Source organism: Gordionus sp. m RMFG-2023, chromosome 1, assembly GCF_954871325.1.
Source record: "Gordionus sp. m RMFG-2023 chromosome 1, tfGorSpeb1-WG-v2, whole genome shotgun sequence".
Classification (NCBI taxonomy): Eukaryota; Metazoa; Nematomorpha; class Gordioida; order Chordodea; family Parachordodidae; genus Gordionus; species Gordionus sp. m RMFG-2023.
This window is the reverse complement of record NC_088775.1, coordinates 55,173,017-55,184,397: the sequence shown is the minus strand read 5'-3', so window position 1 is coordinate 55,184,397 and position 11,381 is coordinate 55,173,017. Positions and strand designations below refer to the sequence as shown.

General features: G+C 26.8%; 1 protein-coding gene and 1 long non-coding RNA gene across 3 annotated transcripts; both read left to right on the top strand.

Annotated features, from left to right (window-relative positions):
* Positions 1 to 749: 749 nt before the first annotated feature.
* LOC135932028 (uncharacterized) lies at positions 750 to 1,541 on the top strand. 2 transcript variants are annotated; one of them, XR_010573254.1, is made up of 3 exons: positions 750 to 793; positions 831 to 949; positions 1,116 to 1,541. It is a non-coding gene; the product is annotated as an uncharacterized LOC135932028 (long non-coding RNA). The 2 variants fall into 2 exon arrangements; XR_010573255.1 differs by having other exon boundaries at positions 759 to 793; positions 866 to 949.
* Positions 1,542 to 6,002: 4,461 nt separating this feature from the next.
* On the top strand, positions 6,003 to 7,496 carry LOC135927572 (uncharacterized). The gene has a single exon (XM_065463649.1). The coding sequence runs from the start codon at positions 6,003 to 6,005 to the stop codon at positions 7,494 to 7,496; it is 1,494 nt and encodes a 497-aa protein (XP_065319721.1).
* The last annotated feature ends 3,885 nt before the right edge of the window (positions 7,497 to 11,381 follow it).

Genomic DNA, 11,381 nt, shown 5'->3' with positions numbered 1-11,381 from the left:
TTATGGTGAAGGAGTCAAAAATTTTCAGGTTGTATTTAATGTGATCAATAGAGATGTATTTGGATTGGGAGGGGTAAGATATTTATAAGGGAATGTTAATTATCCAAAATTTTATGTTATAATTCATTGTTTATATCTGAAGGTAGTTTTGTTATAAATCGTAATGGGAGAATGTTACAACCTTTGAGAAGGTGTTTTATAATAGGATTTTTTCCCCATTCCTAACGGTTGTTTGAAAAGTTATCATTATCGCGGTTTATAGGGTTTTTGGAGAAATTACTATTTTATCAAGTCTAGTTATAGGATTTTCAAATTGCTTTTGAGAAAATAGCCAACGGGGGCCATGTTTATAAAAATGAAGGATTTTTGTTAATCCGATAAGTTTTTGCACAAGGGACAAAGGCCTTGAAAAGTCATAAGATATGTAAATAATATAAATATGTTTTAAGACAATTATTTAATGTTAGTTTACTAAGTATCAGTTAAACAGATGTTCATTAGCTGATAGATCATTGTTATTTTAATTTTATAATTAATTATATTTTAAAATTAGAACGAATTGCTTTATGATTTTTTTAAATATAAAAATCCAAAAGAATTTTTAAGTCTTATTAAGGCCACTTCCAAACACGACGTTTTTTTCAAAGCGATAAATAACAAATTAAGCTTAATAGATGTGTGCTTCCAAATCAAAAGATTTTTTAATGCATACGATTTTGCGATTATTTTAATAACAAACTAGCTTGATTTTTTTTAACGATTAAATGGCGTCTGATACAATTGAAATGAATAAGTAATTTTTTTATATTCAATAAATGAAATGATTTTAGAGGAAATTTTGTATCTGAATTGATAAATTTTGTAGAAGATCATGACGATTTATGGAACCAATCTATAAATATTCTAATAGATTATTAGTAGATGAACTATGGACTTTATGTGCTAAAAAGTAGAACAAGACTTTATATTGAAAATATTGACTATTTTATATTAATAATTTTTAATTAACAGACTTTTTAATTAGATACTATTTATTAGTAAACATGGAATATGAATTTTAATAATTTATATCTTTATTTAAATAAAATTATTTTTTATCCTTTATTATTTACCAGGCTTGATTCATCCCCAAATGTCTGTAAATTAAAATGGAAGAATCTGAGGGATTCTTATTTAAAAGAAAAGAGAGAAGAAGTGCATTCAGGGGATGCTTTAAAAGCTAGCACTCCATGGAAATGGTATGATTCACTATCATTTCTTACTACTTCCACCACATCAAGAAAGACATTAAATAATATCACAGATAATATAGAGAATGTAAGACCTGTAAAAAGGGCTAGAGTAACAAAAGACCCAATGGAAAGATATTTAACAAAATGTTAGAAATTGATAATGACCCAGATAAATTATGGTGCCTGTCTTTGGTTGATAATGTAAAGAAGATGCCAAATGAAGTTAAAGACTGAAAATTAATGTGCAAACTCTTATTTATAATTATATAAATAATATTATAGTAGAAAATGTTGATGTTTAAATAGTTATGTATTATTTTATAAGTTTAAATTAAAATAAATGATTTATATACACATACATAAGTGATTTATATACACATACAAAAGTAATTTATTTATTTAATATATAATGATAATGTTAAATTAAACATATATTTAAGAATTAAAATAGTCTTTAAATAATTCTCTAATTTCTCTTGAATTAGAACTTGAAGCATTTAAAGATCTACTGATCCCTAAATTTTCAGTAATAGGTAAAATATTAGGTGTATATTCTATTTTATCATAATCAATAATAATATTATGAAAAAGAGTAATTGTAGATATAATTTTATCAGCATTTTCAACTGAACACTCTATAGCTTTAGAAAGTAGAGCAAATTTAGCAGTAGCTATGCCAAATGTGCATTCAATGCACATTCTAGCACTATTTAATTTATAATTATAATATTTTTTTTCTGGGCTGGTATTCTTCGTAGGATAAGGTTTCATTAGATAATTTTTTAGTGGGAAGGCTAGATCAGCAATAGCAATGATATTATTTGGCATAGGTTTAGGAGGAGGAATATAAAGTGTTTGACTTTATAATTCTAAAATAATTAAAAATTATTTATTAACATTAAAAATTTACTTTGATATAAACTACTATTTCTGAAAGTGCCACCATCACTTTGTTTTCCATAAGATCCTACTCTATATATATAAATTTGCAATTACTATCTGCTAAACCAAGTAACATTATAGATTTGAAAGCTTTATAATTATAAAAAAGGGTTCCAGATTTTGCAGGACTTTTTATTCTTATGTGCTTACCATCCAATGAGCCAAGGCAGTTTGGAAATCCATGTTTTTCAAAATATTCTTGGGCAATCTAAAAATATATAATACCTTCTCCCAATGTTCTCTAGTTGGAATTGGCATATGAATATCTTTTAAAGTTTTACATATAGCATCACATACCTCTGGAATGATAGTAGCAATGCAACTTTTGCTTATTCTGCTACTATAAGATAGTTGTGAATAATTAAGGCCCGTTCTTAAGTATCTTAAATGGTTTGTATATATATTAATAACTAAATATATTACCTTAAAGTAACAAATAACTCTTTTCAGGAGATATTGTTGTTTTTGCATTTGTTTGTTTATGTATAATTTTAGTTTGAATTTTGTTATGTATATAATAGAAAACATTCCTAGATAATCAGATAGTGAAAGAATTGCGAATCATTTAAATTCTCATTTAAATTGATATAGATCATATAGAGATCTCTTTCTTTATAAATTATACTTACTTTTCGTTTTTTTTATAATATCTCATAATAAAATATCTAGTTATAAGATTCATTTTTTGTTACATTATAGGAATTAATAAATTAAAATATTGGTTATTGAATAGTAATATATTTTAATTTATATTGCATACATTCATTATATTTTTATTTGGTTAGGAATTCAATTATCTACAAATTGCGCTATTTTTAGAAAAGAGATAAATTTTCGCGGTGTATTACGAAAACTTTTTGGACAACTCATGGGTTGATGGGTATAGGTCAGATTTTTTTTCCTTAGCTTTTAGGTAAAAATTAAATTGTTTTTGGTGTATTTGAATATTTTTTTAACTTATAATATTCTCTTACTTTTATTGGATTAATTTTTTATAAGATTAATATTTTTACATTTATTTACATGTTATATCAGATCTTAGTCTGGTATTTTAAATACAGAAGTAGTTAAATGTATAGTATGTTTTTCTTAATTTGAAATTTTCTGTTGTCTGGTAATTTAAATACAGAAGTAGTTAAATGTATAGTATGTTTTTCTTAATTTAAATTTTTTTTTTAAACATATTTGAATTTACATAGTAACTTAATTAATCTAGGTCCCTTCCAAATTAAAGATACTCTAATCCCCTAAACATTATATATGACATTAAATTTTATAGTTGAAATTAAATATTAAGATACTCTAATCCCCTAAACATTATATATGACAATAAATTTTATAGTTGAAATTTAATATTGATAATACTTTAAATAAGCTTTCAATGGTTTATTGATTATACATTAGCTGTATTTAGGCATTTGCTCTTAATGTTTGTATACCTTAATATAACTAATAAATCATATTTAATTTTATTAAATTTAAAATTATTTTATTTAATTATTATATTTACTTAGATTTTTAAAATCGCAACATTATATACTGATTATTTTTTTGTATAGTTAATTTTAACATTGTTAAAAACTAGTATTTTAGCTAGTTGTGATTTTTCTGTTTAAACATATTTCAATTTACATAGTAACTTAATTAATCTAGGACACTTCTTATTCAAAGATACTCTCATTCCCAAAACATTATGTATGACATCAAATTTTATAGTTGAAATTTAATATTGATAAATGCTTGGTAAGCTTTCAATGGTTTATTGAAAATACATAAGCTGAATTTAATTATTTTGCTCTTAATGTTTGTATACCTTAATGTAACTAATAAATTATGTTTAATTTTATTAATTTAAAATGATTCTATTAAATTTAAAATTATTATTTTGTATATAGTTAATTTTAACATTGTTAAATTTAGTATTTTAGCTAGTTGTGAGGTTCTTAAATTTCACATCAATAATAGTTATTCCTTATATAACTAGCTAATAATATATTCATTCATTCTAATTTTAGTTTAATACCATATACATATTGTAAGATATTGGAAATAGTAGTTATTTATTATATAATTAGCTATAGTTATTTATTATATAACTAGCTAATAATATATTCAGAAATTCTAATTTTAGTTCTCCGTATTATATATTAAAAATCAATTTACAAGTTAAAAAATATTCTTTTCAGAAATTCTAATTTTAGTTCTCCGTATTATAAATTCAAAATCAATTTACAAATTAAAAAATATTCTTTTCAGAAAATCTAATTTTGTTCTCCGTATTATATATTAAAAATCAATTTACAAGTTAAAAAATATTCTTTTCAGAAATTCTAATTTTAGTTCCCCGTATTATATATTAAAAATCAATTTACAAGTTAAAAAATTTCTTTAAATTTCCGGCGCATGTGTTATTGTAATTATTTTCTCCTTTCTTTCAAGCGCCGTTTTGTTTTCGTTTTGATTTGATTTATTGCAATTATTTTCTCTTTTCTCTTTCAAGCGCCGTTTTGTTTTCGTTTTGATTTGATTTATTCTCTCTCTGTCTATGTAAAATATTTTTTGAACATGTAATATTTTTGATAATCATTTTTCTTCATTAGGATCATTTGTCTCGTTTTTTTTGGAGGAAACTTTTAATATTAGCTTTAAATGTATTATAATTTGACAGTTTTATAATATCTTTGAGTTTATTTTGAAATTTTTTTTCTGTTCGTAAAATTCCACCTAGCGTCCTCCCCCTTGCTATTATTACTTACGTAAAATATAATGAATAGTTTTGTTTTTAAAAATATAATAAATAGTGCTGTTATTCTATAATAAACCTTAAATACAAATTTTTCCTGTAAATTTAAATTTAAAAAGTGTTCATCATCTTCTTTATTTATTATATTATTATTTGATTCTGCACTTTTAATTTCCTAATTGCGTCAATACACCTTTGGATTCAAACCAGTACACTGTTATGGAGGTAAACCTATCTTTATATATTTTATCTAACATTAATTTAATTTTTTGGATATTTTGTTTAATATTATTTGACGGTACTAAATTTTTTTCTCTAAATTCTATCTTTTTGGGATCTCCATTATAAAAACTTGAACTATTTTGAAATGGTATTCACCTTCATTTGTATTTGTTACAAAAACTTCAACTATTATGAAATGTTATTCACCTTCATTTGTATTTGGCAATAAAAAATGGTAACATAATTAAGAAAGATGGGAGTAAAATGCCTAATGTTAACGTTTAGATTTGTTTTCCCTGAATACTATAATCTTAGAATTTGTATTTTTAATGTTTAGATTTGTTTTCCCTTGAATACTACAGTCTCAGAATTGGTATTTAAATTTAGGATCATTTTTGTTTTTAACTCTAAAGGGGTTCTTTTACTCTCCTTTACTGGGCTCTGAAATTAGAGACTACCTCATAATAATATTATCCATAAAATTGCTATTATCTTAGAAAGTCTCTTTTTAAATAAATGTATTAGGTGGTCTCTTTTAAATAAATTTTATATTACATATTAGCGGCACCTAAGTAGTACTTAATGAGGTAGCCCTTCTCTGTTATATACTATTTCCACACTAATACTATTCTCCCTTAGTTGGTCTCTTTTAAATAAATGTTATATTACATATTATGCGGCTCCTAAGTAGTACTTAATGAGCTCTGTTATATACTATTTCCACACTAATACTATTCTCCCAAATCAAATTTTGAATTTTACTGATAATTAATTCCGACGTTTTTATTCTCTTTATTGGTTCTATTCATTGGTTCCCTAGTATAAATTCACAGGCAAGCTAAGCGTCTCTTAACATAAATGGTATGAAAAACAAGCTGGCGGTTCTCCTAAGGATATTAGAATCTGAGAAAATCGATATTATTGGCATTCAGGAAACCCACTTTCCTGGGGTGAATACAGCTACTTTTAATGACTATAAAATTTTATGTTCCAGCACCACCTTGAATAGTTGGTCTGGGATAGCGTTCCTTATAAATAAACGTATTCGGAAATACATAATCAAATTCGTTCCGGTATCAGATAGATGCGGACTGTTATATTTGAACACGAATTTTAGGCCCACAATAATCATCAATTTTTATGTCCCTCCCAATAGGAATGAGAGATCAAGTTTCATTGATTCTATGATAAATACGATACACTCCCTACCGGCAAGATATAATATAATTATCTTAGGAGATTTTAACATGAAACTTGGCAAAGAGGATGAATATGTAAACGGTAATGTTATTATGCATGCTACAATACTACAACGAAATTGTGAACATAGCAAGAAACTACTTGATTTCTGTAAGAATAATAATTTTAAGATCGAAAATACTTTTTTTAGCCATCGTGAAAGCAACACTTACACCTTTGTAAGGGCTCAGCAAAAATCTCAAATCGACTTTTTCATTTCGAATGTTCATCGGTGGTTTGATGATGTAAAAGCACTAACAAATATCAACATATCAGATCACAGATTGCTCAGAGCAAACATTACAATTAAACACCTATGGAGTTATTACAGTGGTAGTAGACATACTTCAATTGGTCCTAATACTAATCTCTTGCGCACAAATATAACACGTAAACCCTATAAAGTACAAACACCAGAGGATGTGAGACTGTTCGATCAAATATTAATTGGGAAAGCAGCTAACTTTGTAAATATAACTAGACAGGAAAATGTAGAAGCATGTTGGAAATTATTTAAAAGTGGTCTTACAGAATCATACAATGTCTTGCCGAACGCGACTCCTTTCTCCAGGAAACAATGGATGGCTAATGACACTCTAGAGAAAATAAATTTGTTAAGAAGCGTGAACGGCCCAAAAAGTGACTTATGGAAAGATGTACAGAAACTATTACGCCGAGATAGACGTATATATATCGCGAGGAAAGCCTTTGACATTGATAGGGATATGAAGGAAAACAGGATTTATGACGCATATAAAAAATTAAAATATTTTTGTAAACCTAGTAGCTTTAAGAAACTTCCCGCCATTGTATTAAGGAATGGGAAAGTGATCATAGATCAAGATGAACAAATAGCTGTATGGCTTGATTATTACATGACAGTCTTTGACTCAAGGAAAGCAACTCCACCAGCTAGCTTAAATATAATTTCGGTCTTACCCCCATCTGGCTTTTCTATTGATGAGATTACTAACATAATAAAAAAATTACGCAGAAACAAAGCTTCGGGGCCTAATGACATAACGGCTGAGTATCTGAAAATTGCACCTAGGACTGTCTCTTCCTTCCTTTTGACCCTTTTTAACAAAATATGGGAAAACTCCGGTGGATTGGAATGAATCATTTTTATGTAATTTCCCCAAAATTGAGAATCCACGGAATTTCACAGATTATCGTGCCGTCGCTCTGACATCATGTGTAGCTAAAATATTTATGACGTTATTAAAAAATAAAATTGTGAAATCGAAGCCCCATCTTTTCCCCAAATACATTTGTGCTTATAGGCCGAATAAAAACATACTAGAACCAATATTAGCCTTGAAAATAATAATGCAGAAATGTTATAAATACAAAATATCATCCTATTATACTTTCATCGACTTTAGTAGAGCTTTTGATAATGTTAATCACGGAGCTCTTTGGGAAACGCTAGCTGAATGTGGAATAGAACCTCAAATAATTCTCATCTTAAAAAACCACTACTCTAAATTAGCAGCGTGTTTTAGAATAAACGATAAAATATCTCCCTGCTTTAGAATTAAAAAAGGAGTAAAACAGGGGTGTACTCTATCACCACTCCTATTTAACATGATAATAAATAAAGTTATAAGAGAAACACTGGGGGCAGCTGATCTTGTTGATCTAAGTTCCGATAAGTCCATTTTGTTAACAGAATAATATCTTATGCTGACGACATTGTTGTAATCTCCAAGAGCATTGATGAAATCAAAAACTTATTATACTTACTAGAGACCCTAAGTCAAAGAGTTGGATTTGAAATAAATTTCAAAAAACTGTTATTCTCCCCTCCCCAAATGCTCCACCAATGGACAATCTTACTTTTGGAGGAAAAATAATTAAGGTTGTAGATAAAATTAGATATTTGGGTATAACACTAGACAATAAAGGTAGTGGTAAAGAGGAATTGTCTATAAGAATACAAAAGGCGAAGGGAACCTTCTACAAGTATATGAAAATTTGGAAAACAAAAGAGATCTCTGTTTTTACCAGACTGAAGTTATTCAACTCGACAATTGTTCCGATTCTATTATATGGTGGGGAAATTTGGGAAGCAAATAAGACGGAAATGAGACGATTACAATCATTTATAAATTCTACGTATAATTAATGGCATTTTCTATCCAAGAGTCATATCAAACCAAAATCTCTGTAAAAAATCTAATCATACGCCAATTAATATCACTGTAAAAAAAACGCCGTATACAGTTCCTATCTCATATAATAAGGAACTCCGACCACAATTTGGCTCATGACGAGATAGCATGGATGTACACACATAAAGGAAAACAATACACAAAATATAAATCTTTATGGTACTATAAAACCATAAAGGATATAATGGATTTAAATATTAATATGAAACAATTCCATAAAACTTAATAACAATAAGAGTTTCATCAAAAAACTTTTCCGCATTAAAAAAATTTACCTCAAATGAAACCGTATTTTGAAGTTCTTTGCTCATATATCATTATCTAAAGGTTCCCAATCAACAATTTTTCAACTTTTTGGAAGTATTCTATAATTTTTCTTACCAAAACTTGTATTAAATTTGTAAAATTATTAAATTAAAAATGATCCACCGCCCACCCTTATAGTAATTAAATTATTTTGTAGTTTTTGGTTTGTCCCAATCCTTTTAAATTAAAGCCTACAGAGGTTTAAGCAACATTTTTAAATGGTGTGCCCTCAAGTACGTGCGGCTTGCCCACAAACGTGTGGAGGGCTCCTCATATTTTTACTTTTATACCCGAATTAAATTGTTCCAATTAGATGGAAATGGGGAAAACATAGCGTAGCTCTGTTGAATCTTCAACGCTAGAGGGCAAAAGCGCTATATATCACGTATCACGTAATTCAACTTGTATTACATTTTATGAATTCAAATTTATCTTTTCAATTCAACTTTTTATTTTTGTAATTCAACTTATATTACTTATTATTTTTCGTAACCTTACTTTTTGTTTTTATATATATTCTAATTTATATTTATAGAAAATATATATACCTTAAGAAAAGAGAATGAAGTTAGTTAATAAAATATATTTTTACTGACTCGCACCTCGCGCCATATTGTTAAGTTCTTTATTCTTTTCATGGTGCCCTGGCTCTGGGTGGTGGACTAGAAAAAGATGACTACCTAATCTACTGAGATGACTATCTAACCTATGGAGACTGCTTAACCTATGGAGATGACTACCTTATCTATTGTGACTGCCTAATCTATTGATATGACCAATGCCTAATCTACTGAGATGACTATCTAACCTATGGAGATGACTACCTATTATGACTACCTTATCTATTGTGACTGCCTAATCTATTGATATGACCAATGCCTAATCTACTGAGATGACTATCTAATCTATGGAGATGACCAAGAATCAAACCTTAGCACGTTCTTTCATGCAAAAAGCTTCTTTCTTCATGGTGTCCTGGCTCTGGATGTTGGACTGGAATATGATAACCAGCACCTAACCTAATGTGACAACCTAGAAAGAACTGATATGGAAGTTGAACGATAGGTTATGAATTCTATTTTGTGAGACCAATGATGATTACTTATTATTCTAATCCACGTAAGAAAAGTTATTATAAATTAAGATTTTATGCCATGTTATAAATTTTTAAAATCACTAAAATGTAAAATCATAATGGATATATTTGAACACACAAAAAGCCTTTAAAAAATTATTTATAATTTCTTAGTGAAATATTGATACTAAAATGTAAAATCATAATGGATATAGACCACACAAAAAGCCTTTAAAAAATTCTTTACTTAAATTCTTATTGATATTTTTTGATTTCTTGAATGATGACCAATTGTTGTAAATTAACAACTAATCCTAAAGATGAATTTAGATATAATTAAATATAAACCATTAAAAATCCTAAACAAGAAGATAAAACTTTAATTTTAAATATATTAAAACATGAATTAAAAGGGATTGATTTAAATAACCCTTATAAGTAATACTTAATATGATAAAAATGTTTTTGAAATAAAGCTTTAAGTGGTTTACATCTTCATTTTAGATAAATATTTAAATGATGTGATGAGATGAGATCATTTTCTAAAAATTATCTTATGAAGAATTTTTATTTTAAAACTAGAATGTGAAATTTAAATTTTTTATTTAAAGAGAGGGAAATGTGAATAATATTTTATTTGCATAATTTAACCTCGGAGATTTAAAATAAATAAAAATAAATTAAATACTAAAACGCAAAAATTAATTAAACACTAAAACGCGAAAAAATAAAAGTTATTAAAACGCGAAAAATTAAAACGCTAAAAATATAACAATCTTATTGATTTATCATTCTTCACTTATTTTTATATTTTGATGAACTATTATTTCTTATTATTCGCAACTTACTGATGATAATAACGAATTTGAAAAATGATAAAAATAACAACGTCACGATTTGAACATTCGATATGGATATCAAGCTCACGATTTAAACAAAAACGAACAAACAACGATTTGGACAAGCCAACGATTAGTGAATTATGCAACATTGACAACCAAAACGATAAACCACTTGAACAACAAACTCTCTATGACTTCTTAGATGAAACTATGGGAAGGCTTGTAGAAGAGGGAGAATGTTACATTATAGGAATTAATAAATTAAAATATTGGTTATTGAATAGTAATATATTTTAATTTATATTGCATACATTCATTATATTTTTATTTAGTTAGGAATTCAAATTCAACTTGTATTACTTTTTATGAATTCAAATTTATCTTTTCAATTCAACTTTTTATTTTTGTAATTCAACTTATATTACTTATTATTTTTCGTAACCTTACTTTTTGTTTTTATATATATTCTAATTTGTATTTATAGAAAATATATATATACCTTAAGAAAAGAGAATGAAGTTAGTTAATAAAATATATTTTTACTGACTCGCACCTCGCGCCATATCGTTAAGTTCTTTATTCTTTTCATTTTTAAAAAATCAGCTG